The sequence below is a fragment of the Cyclopterus lumpus genome, chromosome 5, assembly GCF_009769545.1.
Source record: "Cyclopterus lumpus isolate fCycLum1 chromosome 5, fCycLum1.pri, whole genome shotgun sequence".
Classification (NCBI taxonomy): domain Eukaryota; kingdom Metazoa; phylum Chordata; class Actinopteri; order Perciformes; family Cyclopteridae; genus Cyclopterus; species Cyclopterus lumpus.
Genome location: NC_046970.1, coordinates 21251071 through 21274541, shown reverse-complemented (window position 1 = coordinate 21274541; position 23471 = coordinate 21251071). Strand labels below are relative to the sequence as shown.

Here is a 23471-nt window from a genome sequence, read left to right as displayed (position 1 = left end):
GAACAAGGACAACAAAGCTGGACAAATAAGGATAAATGATAGACATGACTGTTATGTACCCAAGAAAGAAAAAAAAGGTGTTATATGATATAAATATAGATAAAAAGCTCCAATGACCAACTATAACACAATAACAATAAAATATACAGGTCAAGTGTTTTGCAAGTCGTAAACAAATGTGTCCTCTTGAAACCTGACACAGCAATAAATGGGAGGACGTGCTGGATGCCTCAGTGATATCGGGATTTTCCAGCATGGGGGAAGCAAAAATAAGAAACCCCCAGTAAGAAGCAACGTGTGTCCACATGTCTGAGATTCATCCCCTCGTCATCAAATCAGCCCTGCAGTCAATAAAGAAGCAACGACAGTAATGCAAAACCCCCGTCTGAATGTTCTTAGTCAGCAAAGTCCGGCCACAGAATCAATGGCTCAAGTTATTCTGTAGGTGAGTGCTGCTGAACTTTGATCAATAATAAAACCCACGAGGATTGCTTTTGACGCTCTCCCGTGCACTGCGTTCGCTCTTTCATCAAAAATGTGATGGCAAGGTCACGGCAGTGGCGGTCGAGCCCGACGCCACCGTGTGGCCCTGTCGCCGCGTCCAGGAGAGTTACCGTCACCGGCAGAAACCGGAGACTTCGGGGGCGGGGGGGGGTATTTAATCCCAACACAAGCTGCCCAGTTCCAACTTTGACTTTGCCCTCTGCGGGACGTGAACTACAGTGCATGGCCTGCTATCTGTGCCGGTCTGAGATTGGCTTATAACGTGTCTGCTGACAAAACAGTAAACCAATCTTACTGATATGACTCTGGCTGCCAGAGACCCATCCAATGTATTTTCTCAAAGGAGAACACTGACTAGAGAGTAGGTGGTATTTTTAGATCCATTAGGGGTTGCATTGTACAGCCTGCTGTGTCAAGTGATTGGACACTCACATTGGTCGTTGGATGGATTTCTTGGGATGAATCTTTCTCAGAGGCCGGATGGGATGTGATCTCTTCGTAGAACATGATGAATTATAAATGACAGCCTCGCATTAGCTTTGACCTTGCCAGAGCTACCTGTCGGTTAAATGCTAAAATGCCATGAGGCCTGGCCTTCGGGGGGGTATCGCCGCACGATCGGTGACCAGCAGGGCAGAAGGGCCGCTGACCTGACCGCTAACCAGCGACTTGAACAGCTTCGTCTCATTGAGTAAGGAATCAGTTCAGACACCACAAAAATGAGCCCAGATCAAAAGAAGATATTGTTTCAGCGCATTCACTGATAAGATGTCCTCGGTGGGACGGTTTGGGACTGTAAAGTATCAAATGAAACCGCCAGCCCCCCAGCCTTGGAGGCCAAGATAGATGATCTTATACATTATTCATTTGGTCTGCATATTTAATTTGGTGCATTTGCAAAATGTCAGCTATCCATCTCCTGCTCTTTATCCTTTATTTCTAGCCGGGTTTTACCCTCCTCATATCTTAATTAAATAACAGTTTTGTTACAAAAACACAGCGAGAAAAAGTCTGATCCTCCGGTCTGCAACAGAGAGAGAGAGGCCATCATCATATCATTCTAGAGAACCAGCAGTGAGAGGGCGTTTTAACAACGCACATGAGGTGATAATGAGTATTCAGCCCTGCAGCAATGCACACTGACACCTCCATACGTCACTATTATTTTAGTTTCGAAACTCTTTAAATTTCACTCGATGTCACAAGTCCAATTTATCACAAAAAAATCATCAGAGGGAAACTTCACACAGTTAGGATACATGTTTAATGGAAGGCACTCTTTACAGGATAAATAAAACATTCTGACACTGTCTACAGTTCAATGTTGACACGTACAGTCCTCAAATATGAAGTGCTTCATAACATAGTAAAGTGCTGAGTACCAACGTGACTAACTGATGTCACCTTATTGCATTTAATTTTAATTCATTAGTTATTGCTCTTTCCCTAGGTGAAAAACATTTTCCACCCACATGTCATCATTATTGCATATTGTAGGATTATTAGAAAGGCATTGATTGTGTTACAACTACATCCACTGCCATTCCTGTACACTCTGTATTTATATTTATAATAAATTCATATACAGTACATTTTCAAGATCGAAATGTGGCATGCATAAATATAACCAATTTCCTGATGAGACAAACCTCATCACTTGTTGTCATCATTTCACAAAATCCAGTTGAAGCATTGGCTTTCCCATTCACATGGAATATATTGATCATCACAATACAATTGAAAGACTCTAATATATTTAGGTACAATGAATATGTCACACTTTCAGTTACTGATAATAAGAGTGAGACCTTTTTTCGGCACACTATGCCATGCAATACAAATGAGATGGTAAATGGAGAAAAGTGTGCAAAGTTGTTGTTTTTTTGTCTTTGTTTGTATTCTCTGTCAGACACAGAATCATACACACATCTCATCTCATATTTCTATGCACTTTGAGAAATGTGCTTTCCCTGCCAACAGCTGATGGTGTAGAGCTCCAAAAGTACTCGAGAGATATTTGGAAAAATAAGCTTCCAGCACAAATAATTGGTACGTTTCTTAAAGAGTTGATATAACCTGGTGCAAAATGCCAAATAATATATTGGATAAAAAATAACTTGATACCATGAATCTTAGTGCAAATGTATATTTTGCAGCTACAAGACTAATAGCAGACGTGCAAACGTGCAACTACTTATCGCGCAGATATTGTTACCCTGCGTCATACGGAGAAGTGCTGCCGGCGGAGCATTCCCAACTCTAGATTTGCTGATAAGACAAGGTGTGCTCTTGCCTTACACCGGACACATTTGCCTGCCCTTGAACATCTTGCCAAGTTCTCTCTCGGTTTTGCTGAATATGAAGATGGGAAGATGAACTTTGAGCTCCGAGTTTACTTTAGACTGTTATATTGCTTTTCTTTGGTGGGATACACGTGCCGTTATACAGACACTTCAGGATCATTCTGGTCAAAACGTACAACTTGTTTACTCTAACTGTCTACATTTTAAATGTTAAATGCACAAAAATCATTTTTCTTCAATTTGCACTGGTTGAAAGATGATAATTATACTGTTCTTCTCATCAGAGTTAACTGACAGAGTAGTTGCTGAGTTGTGTTAATTGCACTTTGACACATCCACGAGCAGACAGACCACTTGTGTAAAGGCTGTCTCACCACACAGGGCCAGTTAATACTGTCATAATACGCACAAACGCTGCCATGTTCGGAGTACAAAACAGTGAGAAAGATGAACTCACCGCTGGATATGTTTTTCATGTCCTTGATAAATATGTCTTCTATTAGTGTGTGCCGTTTTTCTCATTCTGCCACGTGCCGTTACTTTTGTTCAAAGAGGGTGTGCTCCCGTACTTGTTTGCAGCTGACATTTTCTGGGCAGCCTCTGCCGCTGCGTCCATCACCTGTTTCTCCTCCTGCTCAGTCTCACGGTGGTAGAAATAGTTAAAGTTGGAGACGATGACGGGGACGGGCAAGGCGATGGTCAGGACACCAGCGATGGCACAGAGGGTGCCGACCATTTTGCCTCCCATCGTGATGGGGCACATGTCTCCGTATCCCACAGTGGTCATTGTCACCACGGCCCACCAGAAGCCGTCAGGGATGCTAACGAACTGCGTCTGGGGCTCATCCACTTCCGCAAAGTAGATGGCACTTGAGAATAGGATGACTCCTATAAAAAGGAAGAAGATGAGCAGCCCAAGTTCCCTCATACTGGCTTTTAAGGTCTGTCCCAAGATCTGAAGCCCTTTCGAGTGTCGGGAGAGCTTAAAGATTCTGAAAACTCTCACCAGACGGATGATTCTCAGGATTGCCAGGGACATGTTCTGGCTGGAGTTCAAATCCTCATCAGGGGTCGTAGCCAGCTCTGTTCCAAGGGTGACAAAATAGGGAATTATAGAGACGATGTCAATGGTGTTCATGATGTTATTGAAGAAATCCCTTTTGCTGGGGCACACCACAAAGCGGACACCCACTTCAAAGCAGAACCAAATGATGCAAATAGTCTCCACGATGAAAAAGGGGTCTGTTAGATACGCAAACACGTCTTTAGTGGCGGCATGATGAACAGAACCGCCCTGGGTACCGTTGATGAGTTGGGTTAGACCCGGCGGAAAGTCAGTGTCCTCCCTGAACACCGGCAGAGTCTCTAGGCAGAAGATGACGATGGAAATGACGATGACGAACACAGAAACCAGAGCGACAGATTTGGCTGCACTGGAGCTTTCTGGGTATTCAAACAGGAGCCAGAATTGTCGTTGTAGTTCGTTGGTGGGCAAAAGAACCTCCGGCTCTTTGATGAAACCTTCGTCTTCGCGGAACTGCTCCATCGCCTCATGACCCAACTCATAGAAAACGATTTCATTCGCAAATACATCTAAAGGAACGTTGGCTGGTCGGCGGATTCTCCCCCCCGACTGATAGTAGTACAGAATTCCATCAAAAGTTGGGCGGTTTCTGTCAAAGAAGTACTCGTTTTTCATCGGGTCGAAGTAGCTTATCCTCTTCATGGGGTCACCCAGCAGCGTCTCTGGAAACTTTTTCAGGGTACTGAGCTGGGTCTCAAACATCAGGCCTGAAATATTGATGACAACCTTCTCGTCTTTTTCCTCAATTAAGTGCTTTTCAAACAAGTCTTCATTCTCGTAGCAATCCCTCGCCATCTTACTAAAGACGCTGTCGGTGGGAGACTCGCTGTTGATCAGAAGCTTCAGATTAGAGATCGAACTGCAACTGCTGGAGTTTACTTTCGTGGTCAGAGTCGGAGGAGAGGACGGCGACAGCCCTCCTTGACCGGAATGATGTCTACGTCGTCCTCTGTTTGGCGTCTGGGGAGGAGAGCTCAAACGGTGGGTTAACAGATTGTGATCGGGGACCTCTGACGGGGGTGACGTCGGGTACCCGGAGTCACTCGGGTCTCCCAGATGGATGCCGACATCGTCCATGTTCTCAAAATTAACAAGTGGCACCTCCATCGCCTGCGCGCTCACTAGCTCCGCCTATCAGCCTGGTTGGGTAGCAGGAGACAGAGGGGACACCTCAACCGGTGCCACGCTGAAGAACCTGGCAGGGTCTCCCTCCTCCTGGTTATCATTCAGGCAGCTGTACGCTACGTTTGGATTCAGTCCACTCTGTAATCTGTAGAAGAGGGGGGGGGGGGGCAGCCATGTTATATTTTGTTATGTAGTGCAATACAGTTTTGTGGGTAAAGAGATTTTTCTGTCAGCTCGTGTTTGCATCAGCGCATAACTTGCCATCTGTTACTGTGCTTCTACAGTTATTCTACCCCCCCCCCCCCCCTCCTCGCAATTCTCTTCAATGAACTAAATGAAAACCCAAGTTCAGTTGTGAGAATGCTTACACAGGGTATGGGTACAAATTACTTTGGGCCGTCTGTCCGCATTACTTTGAGTAGCGGTTTATCATTCCATTGGTCTGGTTCAGACGGGTAACCAAATCCCGACGCACGCTTTCCAGCTGCAACCTCTGTGTCCACTTGACACCGAGGGCCCTGAGCACTCCGAGAGACTCATCTGGTTCTATTTCCACTTGCATCGTAGCAGATAACGTAACAGTCCAGGATGTGGGACTGTATCTTCTTATCGAAGGACGTCGTGATGCGGCTCGTGCAAAAAAAAACACACATCGATTGCGCCGTGTCAGCAAAGAGAGGTTACCGACTCCAAGAGAAAGGACAGTTGGAGACGCAGAGAACAGAAAAGTGCGAATAGATCCACGCTCTCGCATTTTAAGACACTTTTAATTGTTTCTATCGGCAACTTCTTGCTGCTAATTTGCAACTCGAATCTTCCCACTGAACAATTCAGCCTCATCTCACACAGCGTAGAAACACCCACTGGCATTAAATCACGACTCGTATCACCCGCAATTACATGCAAATATATCTTTTAAGTACGTGTAAAGTTTAAATCCAGCTGTGTGCAGATGTCCGCACCACTCACCAGGTCCCCGGCTCTGCAGGTGTTGTTGTGCCCTCTCTACGCTGCCTCACTCCGCTCTGATCCCCCCTTCAATCTCTCCCTCATCCAGACTCACAATCAAGAGTGCCTCTAGCTCTATTAAAGCTCCCATTGGGTAATTTAACACCCTATACGAAACTAGAGATGCCAGAGGTACCCACACACAATCACAAACTTACGCACACACATACACACACACAAACAAACAGAGGCAAACACGCAGGAAAACTCACTGTGTTTTCAATGTGGGGGGGTAACCTGGGCTTCGTTCTGCCTGCTCCCTCCTCCGCCGGTGGGGTAAGTGAGGATGTTATAGGAAGCTCCCTGATAGGAGATTTACCCCGCAGGAGCCAATCACTGTTTGACGTGGTGACGACAGAGTGGGACCCTCTTTCCTGCGGAGTAAGCAGCCACATGCGGGATCATCCAATCCACCCTCACCTTGGGGATTATAGTGCATTCTTCCCCTGTTACAGCACTCGACACCTGCAGCAGCGCACATGTGCCTCGGGGGATTCAGCCTCCTCTTGTTTACATCCTCGGTGATACACGCTGACGCAAAGTCTTATTCACATCAATATCCTAGGAAAATGTTTAACTGTCAACATTTTAGGATTCTTCCCTAAACTCTCAATCAAGCTTTTACATTTTTAAAAAAAAAGAAATTAGTCCTGTATGCCTTTGATCAAATCAATTAAACCTCTTTGGAACAACAATAATTAGGCACTACACTAAAATCAGTTTAACTGACCTCGAGGTCGGTTATTCTGGGCACACATTTCCCGTAGAGGTGTTTAGTATAGATTTGTAAGTGTTCCATAGTCTGCCAGCTATGTAAGGTTTGTCAGATTAATACAGTGGCACTATGGCTTTGAAGAAGTGTTACGAGCCTATTAAAAGGTTATATTCAAATTACAGAAAGGCTACACTTCCTTTCTTTTAGTCATGCTGAATTCTCTCGAGGAGCTCAAACTTTAATCAAAGTTAATCTTGTACTTTGATCGTACTTTTTTCGGGAAGGGCGGCCAATTTGGCACCGTAGGTTGAATATCGTGTTACCTGATAAGAGAACCAGTTGCCTGGAGTCCCACATCATTGCCTCGTCCCCCTCTCCTCCCGCTGCAGCCCGGGGTTGGCTGTAACATTGCGGCGCGAGCGGCGTCACTGCAGGCACAGGGCTTCAAGGTCACAGAAGACTGTTTTAGGACTTCGCAGTCGACGCTTTGCCATACATCATCACACGCAGTCACCTCAAGCAATCTCATTATGTGTCCTAACGGAGGACATCGCACACATGTGCATCAATGAATATAAAGTTCACATGTTTGTACCGGAGATAAACGTCCAGGTTCAGTGAGTTCAGGGCCGCAGGGGCGTGCATGAGGCCACAGTCAAACATCACTCAGCTGCTCCATAAATATATATGGGGGTATTCTTTTTCTTTTTCCTCGTATATGATCCTGTCGTTCACAAGACAGTCGGCTGAGGCATTACCCGACACTTCGTAATGGAATTTGCTATAGGCGAAGAGAGGCAGGAAGACAGACAAGAGGGCGATCATAGACTAAGAGGGTAAATAATCGATTCCATTCCCCTGCTCAACGATTTGTGTCTGTAAAAGAGGGAGAGGGGCGGGTTTATGGGTGAGGCACGAGCTACAGGATGAGGTGGACCGCAGCCACTGCAGTGTCACTCGTCTCAGGGCTCCGCAACAGAAGGATAACATCCCTCCATCCATCACTCCTCCCTGCCTCCCTTCCTCGCTGCGTCCAGCCTCAGCCTCTATGACACTATCACCTTGCTCGTTAACAGACTGTGCCGACAAAGCGATTTCACCATCAGCACGCCTGAACTATACTGACACATCAGTACAAACAGATCACACGTTTACAGAGCTCGACTTTGAGCCACGGACGCCTGATATAATTTCATTTTTTTCTGAACAAATCACCTGCATGATGTTTTTTTTACTAACATTAATATCATCTTCTCTTTTTAGTATTACTCTGCTTATAAAACCCTGATTTATTTTAATTTGTATTATGTTTTAACTTGCCTGTAACATATGTCCAGATGCAACAGATGACAAGTAGCCCTTTGGCCAGTTCTGCCATATTTACAGCAATGTTGAACCACTTAATAAATAAATGAATAGAAAGACTCTAAAGTAAACCCTTAAACAAAACATATTATATCTTTGGAGCCAATTTTTTACCATTTTATAGATTGTTGGGTGGTTTAATCTACAAAAATGCATCAAATATTATCATTCTTTTCTAATATAAACTTTATTTTTATTTTCTTCTTGTACTTAACAGCGACAGTAGGGAGATGAAATGAGGGAAGGATGAGGAGGGATGCTATGCGACAAAGATCTCTGGTCAGGCTCAACCATGAAACGTTGTGCGTACGTGGTCAGCATCTTAAAAAGAACCAGTAACTCATAATCTGTAAATCTGTAGAACTAGTATCTAAAGCTGTCAAATACATCTAGCGGAGCAAAAAGTGTATTACTCTCTGAAATATAGTAGAGTAGTATATTATATAACATCAAATGGAAACACTCCAGTAAAGTACATCAGAATTGTACTTTAAACCTGCTAAACTGTTGTTTCCGTGAACACAACGTCCGCAGATTTCATGATAAGGTGTACGCATCCAGCAGTTACAGAGAAACATCAATTATCTGGAGTTGTGTTTCTGTCCACCTGGACTATTCTCGTTCTGTTTTTAGTCTCCATTTACCCCAAAAGGAAATATCTGGTTCTTTAGCGGCTAAATGCTCCATTTTGTGATACGAGCTATACGAGCTAACTGTGCAGCACGTACAGTAAGAAGACATTCTGTGAGTGAACAACAAGAGTGAAGTTGCAGGCTGGACAGCTCAATAATGAGTCCATAAGTGATCATTTCAATTCAATAACAATTTAAGTGTGTCAAGAACAAATATTGGCAAAGCGGTGAGTAATAATCAACAAGCGCCACCTTTCACATGATCGCTCCGTGTTTGCATCGTGAAAACATTTTGTCGGTATCAATACACATTTTGGCTCATTGCCAGGTTGTACTGCTGTGTCATTTATTATTCTCAATTTTTTCTTCTATGTATTTTTCCATATTGAAGTTATTCATGCAATTCCTTCTTCACATATACCTTAATTAGATTCCAATTATAATATGTTATATGTATTCCCCTATATGAGAGTATCACACAGTATTATCCAGCCCTGCTCTGATTGGCCCGGTCGTACCGATCCCGAGCACCTGTGTGTGTGTGTATTGCTTTGTGAATGCGATTGGTTGTAGTGATTGGTATATGGCAGATGATGAAGAGCTCTGTTGGTTTAAATTTGCTGGCAGCTGTGCAGATGTTGCGTCTATCTTTCTGATGCAGCACCTGTTGAGGTTCCCCACACTCTCCGTTTGTCTTCGTTAAAGACAAAGTAACTAAATATGTGCTCTACTCGTCTGGTGCACACGATGTAAGTAATACTACCTCAAAAGCCCATATGCTCATCCATTAAGGATGACAGGATCTCAAAGTACATGTCAGGTAGCACGGATTAGATATTCCAAACTGGTAATCGTATAGCAGTTGTAAAGGCAGCCGGTTATTCCAGTCTAGTAATCCTATATATTGCTGCGGAGGTTCTCCTCATTGCACATACAAGGTTGGGTCAGGAGCATACAAGGGCAACACAGCCACCGTATAGAAAACAACCTTCAGTGTGTTCATCCAAAACCTTGAGAGGGCCACAAGTTCATCTGGATTCAGTGTCAAAAGTGATCAGGGTTTCTCAATCACAGGCTCGGGGTCCCTCGTGGCTTCACTTGATATTTCAATGGGGTCACAACAAGCTTTAGAGACTAATGTCAGAAATCATTATGGTAAAAGGTTTTTGTAATATGTTGTCTGTTCTTTTTCAATTCATTTTCAGGTGGCTTCAACATGTAATTACAATGTCCCCCCTTTGAGTTAAAAAAAATATATTGTAAAGGCTCAGTGAGAATACAAGAGTGCTCAGGCCAAGACAGCAACAACAATCATAACGGACATCAGAAGGATAACACAAAATATGAAGAAAAATCAAACAGAAACGCAATACATAAAATTTTTGATTTAATCCTAAAACCAACCTGAATGGCACCTTAAAACATCCCAAACCATAAAAATATCTAAGAGTGATCCGAAACAATAACTCATTCAGACGGATCATGATTCTAACACCAAAACACTGAAAGCCAAAAGAGTAGAGCAACCACTTTCTGTTTCTGTGACTTAAATTCACCGTTGTTCTGTGTCCTCTTTCCTCGCTCTCCGGAAAAAAAGTTAATAACTGCCTGAAAAGAGAGATGAAACTCTAAAATCACGTGACAAACTGAAAACCTTCCCTGGCCTCGTGAGTTTAACATGTCCTTTAACGATGTGTTACTCGACATAATACAGTACACAGACTGTAAATGCTTCACTGTAATATACAGCCTTATTGCAACATAGTTGATTACATATTACAAATCCTACAAAAATACCATAAATAATATGTTGTGTCCGATAAGTCAGAATTCATCAAATTACATCTAGTAATTCTTCCTCATTGACTGAATATGCAAATATATGTTTGTCTATGAGCACTGGGGGTTTCACGTCTTATTGGATCTGGTTCAACTTCCAGAATTCGAGATGCTCACGAGTCATTTTCTCAAGTCTTTGAGCAAGAAATATACTTGATCTATTAGCATTGATCCCTTTAAAACAGTCTAAATTTAAAACATGGATATAGACTATAACATTACTCAGGGAAACAAGAAAAAATATTGCTGACATTATAATGCATTAAAAAATACCCAACATATACAACAGTTAGAGTCCAACCGTATTGTGTAAAACTAATGACATCTTATAATCTACTGTTACTTAACTCATCAATCTCGCCTCTCAAACCAAGTCAAGTCATAAGTCCAAACTTCATCTCTTCATCAGATCAATGGGGAAACTCAGCACATACGTCATTCTGCACAGTGATGATCAAACATCCAGGTGAAGAAACATGCTGGATCATTTGTCAGAATATTTTTCATGGAATAATAATGATTGAAAATAGTGTCCTTTGCCTTGAAGCTGACTCCGAGGACTGCTACTCCGCTAAGGAGATTATGCAACACAGGAGGTCAGCCCGGAGAATCACCCTCGTAGATAAACAGTGTGGACTAAATACTACCGACTTAAATGGAAATGTCTGGATTGTTTCCAAAAACCTCACTAATCAAAAGACAAGTGCTAATCTAGGATGACTTTTTGGACCCGACACATGCTAGGGGAGGAGGCGAGCGTCCGCGAAAAACCAATCAGAGAGCAGCCACGCCGTTTAATACTGCAGTCCTCAATGGTTTAAACTCACTGATTAAATACACACTTTGTTTCTCAAACATCCATTCAGTTTTTATTTGTCTGCACTTCTTCTGCTCATAGAGCACAATAACGTATTTTGGCATCAACGTACAGAGGCTGTGACACACAGTTGATTCCTTTTCAGAGCACGAAACACATGCGCAATCCTCCATCCGGCAACCACACAGTGAGGATGAGCCATGCACCACCCACTATTCACTATTGTGACATCAGCATTGCTCACCGGTGGGCGGAGGGGATCCATGGGCGCTCCGAGCTCATCCGAAGCCTCCAGAGTTACAGATGTTCCTGTGTGGCCTGTTAAGAGGTACACAACAACACGACATTGAGGAATTATCGGTTGCTATAATAATAATGATAATAATCAAGCTGCTTTTATTTCTTTTTAACTTTTTTTTTTACCGTGATGATCAGATGAAAAAACGATTTAGTTGAAGAGTGAAATGTAATCCACAACAAAAGACTTCAGCACTGAAGTCATGAAGTTTAGGTATACACAATGACAACTAATTATGAAAACAATTATACTTGTATACCTATGACTGGGATTGCAAAAAATAATCAGAGCATGCATATCAGCTTGTTACTGCTTACTCTTATGAAAGGCATTTATTTTAAAAACTGTCTCACAGAAAGTCAAGGTTCATAATTCACAATTGGATTAAATGTGCTCATTCAAATATTAAAACGGTTTAAAAGCATCCAATTGAATGTACCTTGTTATCCGGCAGTGAAAGAAGCTCGTCTCAACTCACTCGTGGATCCTCTTAGATTAAATATCCAAACGGGACCACGGCAGAGTCTTAAGGAGCAGTTGTAAATCTCTCTAAAGAGAGGTTTGGACAGAAGGCACGGCAGATGCAGTTAAATACTCCATAAACAGGACAGATGTTTGGAACAACAACATGGTTCAATCGATTCAGTCTGTCTGAGAGGTGCATGAACACTTTATCAACGAGCTCCCTGTCCACATCGTGTTGCTTCGGCTTATGCACAGGAAACACGCGACCCTTTTATTTTGTATTTACTGTATTAACGCATGACAGCAACACAATCCACACGACCTTCGCCTGAGGACAGTAGGTGACACTTGAAACCTCCACGTTCTTTTGTCATCGGGGTGTGCGTGTTCAACCTCTCGGCCTTCTCTCTTGTCCATTTAGTCTTTGTTAAAAGTCAGTGGGGTTTGACGATGAAGGTGGCCCAAAAAAAAGCAACGAGAAGGACGCGTTTATGGGTCGAGGCGTCACAGTGCGTCATGTTTTGACTTTTATCCGATTCGGTAAACCAGCTGTTTTAATTGCTGTCTCAAATATGTCCAATTTCAAAACTTTTGTTCAGAAGGAATCCCAACAAATATTTCATGGATACTTTTCTTTTCTTTTCTTTCTTTTTTTTTTTTTTTTTTGCACAATTCAAACAACATAACATTTTAAATAAACAAACATAACATAGATGAATGAATATCACATTGCAGGAAGAGGCAAAAAGCCAACTGGGCTTATTTTAAGCCTTCACATATATAATATTAACATTTTACAAAATTAGAAACCTAAAATGAAATATGCATTAAGACAGACAACAAAAGAAAGGAAGAAAGAAAGAAAAGAAAGAAAACTCATAATGTAATTGTATCGAGTGTGTGTGTGTGTGTGTGTGTGTGTGTGTGTGTGTGTGTGTGTGTGTGTGTGTGTAAATGTGTGTGCAACAAAGATCAAACCTTTCACTTGACCAATGAAATATCTCAACTCCTACTTAAACAAACCTACAACATTTGATATAGAAATAATTTCTATGATAAAACCCCAGACTTTTCATCCAACACTGTTTCTGACTAAATACCTGTCAAAAATAATGGCGGCCTCATCTGTATTTTGTGCTCAGTGCTAACGAGTGAATATATTAGCACACTATCAAACAAAGATGGTGAACATGGTCAACTTTATAATATTATGGCATGCTGATGTTAGCATTTAGCAAAAATAAATTATGCGTAGATATACCACAAAAATAATTGTGTATGTTATCCACGTAGTCATGAACGAGGTAGTATAAAAACTACAGAGGTCACACACAGAGCGGGTGGGAGGTGGAGGCAGACGGGTCCAACAAACGTGGATTTATTCGTCACGTAACTTGCGTACTTCAGGAACAAAAAGGACGATTAACTATTTGTAAGATACCATACCAACAGTTGTATGAGGACATGTTGCTTATGCATAGCTGCATTATTTTTTTTTGAAGGTAGTTAGTGGTGCTCTAAGACGCACCCCCATCCTATAAATGAAGAATTTACAGACAAAAACAAGACAGGCCAAAACAAATGATTAAAAATAAATGAGAAAATCAATTTCAATGCATATTGTTACCATTACTCCGGGGCAACTTGTATTCATGGTTGATGACACTGACAGGCTTCAATAAACAATGAACATAGTTAACCAAATGTACATATTATAATTGTGAATAATAATAAAGATAATTTACATTTACAATAATAATTTTAATTTGAGGCCAATATATGCATCATCCCCACAATGCTGAATACTCTCCCGGAACGACATTTCCTCGTTGGCTCATAAAATATTTCTGCCTCCAAATGCTTGTGCCGACTCTACGAGGTCTCTGGTTGCCTTGTGAAGCCTCCGTGTATCGCTATGTGCAGGAAACAGATACCCCGGCATGTGTGCGCCTCCAAGGTGCTGAAAAAAGCCCCCGCTTGCTGCCCATGTCACTGTGGACAGACGGACAGGTACTGTATTCAACTGTGAACACGGGTATCTTCTTGTCCAGGGGAACGTTGTCGGCCATTGTTGTGGCTGCGTGGGGTTTGGGAGAACGGAAAGGCGATAAATCGTGAAGATTGCAGAGGCGGTGGCACTGTTTTTTTAAAACACTGCAGTATGTGTCTAATAAAAGAATGACTGGGTTAAACGTATAGTTTATTGATAAGCGGGCATATTCCCGTTGCTTGTATGAACCACTGCACAACACATATCTTATATTCTGGCGTTTGAAACATACATGCATTGCATCCATTCTGTTAAAGTGGCAATCTCACAGATTTCCGGTTAGATATAAACGTCTGTTAAGTTCATTATCTAATGCTGATTCAGCCCATGACCCATAGACGGATGTATTTTAATACTTACACATTTGCCATATTAAGAACTGGCTGTCTGTTTTAACACTCCCGCGACAAACAATGCGTTATATATATTTTCCTCCATTGTAAACACATAAAATGGAACGATGCACACACTTCTATTAAATAGCATGTTAGTACTCAGACTCCAGACTGCTAAACTCTCTGAGAACAATTCCTTTTGCTTTCACTGAAATAGAAATCCTAAAATCAAGCAGGACTGAAATGGATTGCCACTCGAAGGCTTTCTTCACCTCCAGGAGGTTTCAACTGCATCACTCTCTTTGATCAAACATGAATAATGAATGAAGGCAAGCTGCTAAACCTCCTTCACTATCTCTCCTCCCTGTCGCTGGCACCTGACATGAACGACGCTCCACCCAGGAACCCCATTATGTCAGCAGGCAGCCGGCTCCAGTTTCTCACATCACGACACACGGACGTTCACTTTTTATCATTTTTATTTAAGGGTCAGAAAATATTTAGCCGCATTGCAGTTAAAGCTGCATTAATCGATATGTTTATATGTAGACAACGGGTCATGTGACTGTGGGTAATGTAAGAGGAGTCGCGAGAATAAACTTCCCCTCTGTAGAGTGTTTCAGAGTCTGATGTTTGGGTTTTTTCGGCCTGACACTTTACTGTTTTGGGTCACTCTCACCTTTGTTCTGCTGGCCTAAGTAACTGAAACATTTGAAGTGAAGTGACGGATAATCTTGTTCACTTTGAAAACGGGTCTTTTCATAGAATGTCAATTTTGGCACGAGAACATTTGTCGCTTTATTTCATTCTATTCTGGGGAGAAATGAGGCAATGAATAAGTAGTGATGTGATCAGAACAAGCTGACAGTTGATCCAAATTAACTACACTATACCATTTTTTTTTTAGAGTTAACTCTAGTGAACGTAATGGATTTGAAACGCTCACACACACTCACACGCGCACACACACACACACACACACACAGCTGGTCTTCTATCTTGGTGGATTTGGGCGAAGTAACACAAGCAGCGTCATCCCCACAGTGATGATGCCGCCGAGGCAAGAGGCTCTCTCTTCATCAAGAGATCACTGCATACATAATGAATAAGCTTCGTGAGTGGAGTGGGACCCCCCCCCCCCCCCCCCTCCCTCACAAACACAAAAGGAGACGCTGCTATCCTCCTGCTGCTGAGCTCATTTTTCTGTTTGTCATTTCAAATTGGACCTGCTTATCGAGCACATTTGAATGTCCTCATTTCATTATGATTTATTTTTTCCCTCCAAACGACTCCTCTGTGTTCTAATCTTTCGGATAAGACAGTTTTTCATATCAGCCGTGACAGCGTTTTCTATAAAAGGGAACATGCATTACTGAAGTGATAAGCAGAAAGAAGCCACATCATGTGCAACATTACCAGCATACGGGAGGAGGGAGGAGGAGGAGGAGGAGGAGGATAGGGAAGTTAAACAAAATGCAGTAAAAGGCATTATAGATCTCCTGTTTATTTCTGTGGGCACGAGCTCAGAGTTGGAAGTGGGATGTAAGAGGAGGAGGGGGGGGGGAGGTCCTGGGACTGAGCTGTTGATAAAATATTAACTCACACAGGATATTTAAAGCCTCTGACATTCTTTCCCAGGTCCACATGTTAGAAAAGGCCTCCAACAGATGTAACCAGCTGCAAGGATACTGTAGATATTACCCAAAGATAATTACCAATCAAGAGAAACGATCCAGATTAAAGATTTACTGGAGTCATTTCCACTCATTCCATCACACATTGGGGTGACAGCAGGCTCAATGTTTGTACAGTTTAAAATGCAACTCGATATCCGTCTTTTGGCCGTCGCATTAATATCTGTCGTTTTGAATAAAATAGAGAGCTGTGGACCGTGGAGTGCTTTCACGTCTACTCTCAGCTTTCATGGACATTCACATTTTGGTACGTGTAAGTGTTAAGTTGAAACTAGTGGCTTTATCCTTGGTTAATAAATAATCTGCCAATACTTTATACACCGACGGGTTTCAGGTTGTGAGAGAATCCCCTTCACTTGTGTTTGTATTTGACAATAATGCAGTTTAAAAGGTTAATCCGTTATTAATATTAGGTTTAAACATTCTAATAAGCTATCAGGGTCTAGAGTTATAAATGTTAAAAGAATACACTTTTTTTCCCCCACTGTCTGTCTATTCAATATACAGCTGGGGCCATTAGCCTGTCAGCTTAGCTGAACATAAAAAAAGAAATACAAAGTGTAAAGTTGTGTTTTTACTGGAGGGTTTAGCACCAGACGACAGCAATCTGACTCGCAACCGATTGCAGTTTCAATTAACTCAACAAGAAAGCACACATTTCCATGAATGTTTTACTTATTCCTTTATCAAGTTATTGAAAAAATGGATTTGAGTCCAGACACTCCTCAACGTCCACGTCAAGTGTAACGCTGTAGGAGGATGAACACCAGATCCAAGGACTGTTCAGCACTAGTCATTTACCATGAACAAAGCCCTGTAACTTAGAAAGCAAGCAACAGAGTTTTTAACTAAACCCTGTTGCACTTTTACAGCCACAGGCGGTTGTTGTTGTTGTTGTTGTTGTTGTTGTTGTTGTATTGTGTTGCGGTCAATTCATTCATAAATCTCTCTAACCCTGTGGCACAAACAGCCCGGGGTTCCTAAACATGAACTTGCTTCATCTCCACGCCACACGTCGACGCCTCAGACGACACAGGATTGACATACCTCGCTTCCCTGACCGAGATTAAACTTGGACCACGAGGTCGGCCCACAGAGTTCATCGACCCCTCCGCCCCTCGGGTCAAAAGGCCGTCGAGTAGCTCCACAAACACTACACGTTGACACCTGCTCGGGGAGCTTAACGGAGTCCTGCGGCCTGATAATCCTCGGGTTTCCTGTGACCTCTTCCCACTTTGTTTATTCAGCCAATCTTGTCGTTGTGTATAAGAGGATTTTCTCTCCTCTCCGTTACTGGTCTGGTCTTTCATATAACTTCATGTCTCCTGGTTGTGTGTGTGTGCTTGTAAGCTCGGGAGCATCTGTCCAGTGTGTGCTCTCACAAGTTCGCCATCCCCTATGAGAAGGGACGCATGTTGGCTGACCTTAACCCAGCCCATTGGTCACCCACACATGTGTGCGTGTGTGTGTGTTCTCAATGTGGCCATCACACTACATGAGTGTATTGATCCTCTGTAGGACTCTGGAGGGAGGAGGCGTGGTGTGGACATGTGTCCTATTGTGTCTGGAAACCCAACACTACTGTTACTTATCTCTCCACTACAAGAGACTCAATTAATGATTAGACCGATGAAAACATGCAGAGTGATTATGGAGAAGGAATCCTGATTGTTGGTTTTCTTCAACAGTGGAAGGCAATTCAAGTACAATACTTGTGGAACATATTGCAGTTGTCATTGCACTTCTACTTTTTCTTCTATTCTGCAGCTTTTAGGTTGTTTTCATAATAATCCAGTGATTACTAACCCCTCTCTTTTGTTTGGCCTCTTAGAAAAATAACACTAGACACGTCTAGTCGTCACATTCCAGATATGTACGAGTCGTTTCCCCTCGGACCTTCTCTGTTTTATGTAAGAATTTGAAGCCCAAAGAGATAAACTCATCAGGTATTTCACAAAAGTAGCAACGGTTAGAGGAATGTACAACACAATCATATGGATGTGTGCAGCAGAACTTCCTTCCTCTCCAATAAATCATCAGACCACACATCAGATTTATCCTGTGACCCTCAAGAGAACTACAGAACGGTATATAAAGTAGTTCAAACTTGCTCCAACTCGGGCAGCTACAACAGAAAAAGGCTACTTACACATTGATGCATCATATTAACAAAGTAATAGCATATTATATTATATGCATATGCTCTATACTCAGACAATGAGTAGGTTTATTTTGTGACTTGAAGTATTCTTCTTTAATCACAGGTAAAAATCCTTATTCTTCTCTTGGTAAATATATGATTTAAATGATCCTTTGATCAAAAATACTCTGTTTCTGTCTGAGAATCTCAGGTGCATTGTGGCTTTTCCACAACAACACCCCTAGAGGGCAGTAATGTTGCTCTATGCATTTTTCCTCATCCCTGCACAAACAAAGGTTTCACATAAAACTGAACATCCGTCTCCTTTAATTTAATCTTCACTCCGGACGCTGCAGTCTGCTCAAGAAGCAACTATTTCAACTCAACAGGCTGTCTGCAGGGCTCCTGAGGGTGATGGCTGGTGGCTGATATCAGGGCAGGAGTTGACGAGTGTACAAAATCTGAACACCTCCTAATAATGAGGTGTGGTCCTGTGCCAGGGCAGCCCCGTTGGATTAGCAGCAAGTCCCACAGCGCTCCTAATTACCGACTGGTAAGCACAGTGCAAGCCTGTAGGACTGCTCAACCGCGCTCCTGTGGGCATGCTACCATCCCTGACAAACAACTCACACACACACTCCTCCCCTAACAACAACAACAACAACAGGCATCAGCAGGCCACCTGCAGCCGGCCTGTGTTCTGGTTGGGCTGCTCCATCCCGCCTGCCTCCCCCTTGTTTCTGCGGGGCGAGCTGCAGAGTGCTGCACTGCATCGGCGGATCAAAGCAAGAATAATGACTACAGCAGAGATGTAGCTACATCACCGAGGGCCCCGAGTGTTCCTGCTCGCAATGCAGAGCTCTAGTTAAACCCAGAGCGGGCTAAAGATAGCAAGCAGCTATACCTCTCAAAACTGTGTAGGTGTAGATGTTGCCCGTGAGGTGAGGAGAGGCAGAAATAAACCAGATGGAGAAAACAGAGCATCACACGAGACATCTGCTTGTGTTATCAGCAGATTTAATGGATCTTAAAGAAATGAACATGTTTCCCCACCATTCCCCTAACGTGGCTGGTTACACATGGACGTCGGGCACCGTGCTCCCGTGAAAAGTTCACCGTGAAGGGTTTCTTTGGGAATTTCTCCTCCCGTGCCATCTCCTTTCCACGCTGTCTCCTCCTCCTCCTCCTGCTGCTGCTGCTCCTCTCTCTTTCTCCAACAAAAAAAAAATGCTATTAATAGAGCCCCCTGCTCTCTCTTTTAACTGCGGGGAGTGTACGCCGTGCACTTAAAAGGGAGGAAGAAGCTAAAGATACCAGGAGACGGTTGAAAATGTCCTCCGCACATCCATGCGGCTACAAAGACACTCGGTGTCCTAAAAATAACAACAAAGGGGCCTCTGATCAATTTGTGGCATTTTGCATCGGCGCAGACGCTCCTCGGCTAAAATTAACTCCTCAAATCATGTTGGTGACTAAATACCTTGCGCACAATGTGAAGAAGGCTGCAGCAACGTTTGATAAATCCTCTCGAAGACGTCCCCTTCGCACTGAAAATCACGTGGGCAATAAAAGGTGACACACAAGAAAAAAAACACACTGACCACAACATTTCAGTTGAATTATTATTGGCTTCATTATTGATATTAATTTGTCAGGGTTATGATCATTTGGAAAGAGTATATGCATCTTTTTTTCACACGTTTTTCTTGTCCATAGATTGTCCTTTTTGTCTTGTAAAGTGCAGATAATACTACGTTTTAAATCCAGACTTCACATACAGTATATAGTACATGGTTTTTGCTCTCCATCATCCATTGGTTATTATGTACATTATTCTCTCACATTTCATTTCATAGAAAGAAAATCCATTATCCACTGTACCAACGTTGATGGATGTTTTCAGGCCTCTATGATATGGGGGGGGGGGGGGGGGGGGGGGTGAACAACTGTACATATTGTTTCAGTGGATGCCACACTACCAGGCTCTGGGGGGTCAAATGAAGAAAAAAAATCTAATGTTTGTCCTCAAACACACACACACATGCATACAGATTGCATATTGATCTTCTTGTTTCCCATGTGTATATATGAGTGTTTTTGTATGCGTGAGTTGTCTCAAAGAGCTGACAGCGCCGTTCAAACAAAACAGAAGTTCAGAAAAGCTCACATTCACATTCACATTCGGCCGACGTGCGAGTGTCCTGACGTCCGGCAGCAGAATATTGCAACGTGTTGGTTTCAAAATGCGCCGTCAGCTCTCAGGATCGACGCGTAATCGTTGCCGGAATAAAACATCCTGCATTTAAACCTTCTCAACTACCGGCTAGTCGTCATACTCTGCATAGATTTCTCAGTGTATTCACTGTTGGGCACCCTTTTCATGGAGTGGATTTGCTGGTGGGTCCCCTCAGCAGGTAAGAGAAGATTATGTTGTTGTTTTTTTTGAGGCTATGGTGCTCCTTCTAAAGCAATACAACATCTTTTTATTAATGGACTTCCTTTTCACGGAATAAAAACAATTCACAGATCAAATCTGCAGGTCTACGGATGAGGATGATTCTACTCGTCTTTGTGCTTTAAGCAGAAATAACTGTCGATATTCAACTCGTGAGCTCTCGTGTGTGAGTTGCTACAATGAATTTGGCTGAGGTATCGTGACGTGCCCAATTTCAAACATGACAGATAAATGTTGCATGTATCTGTAACGTTCATCACAAACATACGTAAATAAAAAAACTAATGGAATGCATGACAATAAAGATACAATGCATTTGCATGCATAGACAAATATTTTTGGTCAGACTGTGACTGTTTTTTTCTTCCCCCAACATATACAGATATATGCAAATGGCTGTTTAATAAATGCAGCTGTACAACCAGGTTAAGACACTGACATTCAGTGGTACTCTCTTTCTCGCCCATCCACACACACACACACACACACACACACACACACACACACACTCTCTCTCATACAACTCCTACATAGCTGTGCATCCACACACCCACAACAATACTCAACTGATGATCAACGAGATCTTGGTTGGACTGTGGAGGTCCATTAAGCTTCGTTCTTTTTTTTAAAAAAACAAAAAAACAACGTCTTCATTCTCAACACAGACCCCTCCACCAAAGGATTATGGGAATATTGCTAAATAATTATTTAATCTGGTCCTACCTCGAGTCACAGACCATTTCAACAGCTCAATCCACCTTCATGCCACTCGCGGGAAGGTAACAGATAGAACTGCTCCGCAAACCTTTCAACGTACATGAGAGCAGACACAGATCCGGACAGAGAGACGACGTCAGAAGCCTCATGTCAGGCAGTTGGACGAGGCCTCCTGAGCACACATTGGCTAGCGATGGCGTCAACACATTTTGCTACTGCGAGTCACAGACCGGAGTGAGCAGAATGAAACCCGAAGAATAAAGATGTACATCCTTACAGCCAATGACAGAATACGTTTAGACAGTTCTCGCTACAGGCCTTCTCCTAATCCCCCACCTGTCTAATTACCGAAGACGTCTGTGAAAAGATGAAGAAAGGCAAGAGACTCAGGGGTGAAGTCAGAGGGCCCCCCCGGTTAGCCAATATCTGCTACACTGCTGCCGATTATCACTTCCCGTATTGACGTTGCTGCCTTTGACTGTTACCTTGGCAGTGTTGAGCGAACGGGGGGATGAATCTCAGCTGGACAGGATCCTCGAATCAGAACCAAGTTCACATTCGGTGCCAACTTTTTTTTTTTTTAAAAGACAGATTGAGCTTCTGGCTTCGTAAGACTTCTTAGAGGACAGCCAGGCTCCATTTGAATTCTGAACAATTTCACGCCAATCAAAATCTCTGACTCTGGTATGATACCGTTTTGGACACCGACCTGCCTTTCAACAATTAATTCACAGAAGGCATGTATACACTGAGTGAAGCAGACATTTTGTCAGATTTGCTGGAAAACCCGCTAGCAAAGAATACGCATTTGAATTGGCTCGTAAGAGTGTGTCTCTGTTATTCTCAACAGGCTCTGAAACAGGAGAACATACAGACTGTGCTCAGAACAATTATTATTGTCATTGAAAATAAAAAAACACGGCGATGATCTGCGCATTGTGGAAAGTCTCTTGCTTTCTCTTAAACATTCCTATTTTAAGTTGTTTAATTCTCCACTAAAGGTTTATGTGTACTGTATATGTGTGTCGTCTGTATACATATATTTTATATAAGTAATACATATATCTATTGTCTTAATTACACTTCTTTTTTTTTGTCTGGCTTCTTCTTGGATCTTAAATGCATGCTTCTAGGAATGTTTTTTGAGGTCATGCAACACTAAGATTAGCGTAAACCCAGATAAAAAGGCAGTTTAGGGGTGGGGGGAAGCATTGTTCTATACACAAATCCTTAAAAGTTGCTGTTTTTATCACGAGGACATGGTCGTGTAATAAACCTGTGAAAAAGACAGCACTGCGAGTCTATCACAACTGCAACTGGGATTGAAGTTCAACACCAGAGGGGGAGTTTGCGGCTTAAAGTCACAGCCCAGCTGTTTACCTGGCGAAGGTTTAACGCAATGACTTCGATGTGGAATGTTGGTATCGACGACGCGGACGCTGCATCCTGTTGCGGGTGGGATTTTGCCTTATGATTATTCCTTAAGAAATCCTCTAACACACAGCTCGAGGCAGCTACCTGGAGGTCGGCCTTTTTAAAAGTGTGGATTTGTACAGAAGGCAGTGCACAGACTAATATACAGTGGTGTGACGAAGCAAGTGGCAGTCGAGAAACAGGTGGACATTCTCATTCAGATAAAAATGGCATGCAATAATCTACTGACTATATGTTTACCAATAACAGCACCTATCTACCTACCGGCTATCAGTGAAGTCACAGTTAACCTTCTATTTTAATACGTACCGTGTGTGTGTGTGTGTGTGCGTGTGTGTGCGTGCGTGCGCGAAAACTGTGAAAAACAAACAAAACAAGAAGAAACATTCAAGTTGTCCTCAAAGCTCTGCAGTAAGACCAGTTTTGGGTGAATGGAAGGGTGAAAAGCTTGCATTGCAATACATATAGTAAGACCAAAGCAGTGAAAAGTC

At 42.7% G+C, this 23471-nt stretch overlaps 1 protein-coding gene across 1 annotated transcript; it reads right to left on the bottom strand.

Moving 5' to 3' along the window:
• Positions 1-3118: 3118 nt before the first annotated feature.
• On the bottom strand, positions 3119-4998 carry LOC117730896 (potassium voltage-gated channel subfamily A member 10). Its single transcript, XM_034532954.1, has one exon. It carries the CDS (start codon positions 4996-4998, stop codon positions 3307-3309), a length of 1692 nt encoding a protein of 563 aa, XP_034388845.1. The 3' UTR covers positions 3119-3306.
• Between the last annotated feature and the right edge of the window lie 18473 nt (positions 4999-23471).

Bases quoted from the DNA above. Each gene is read 5' to 3' on its own strand.
- LOC117730896 (XM_034532954.1), bottom strand. From the start codon at position 4,998: ATGGAGGTGCCACTTGTTAATTTTGAGAACATGGACGATGTCGGCATC.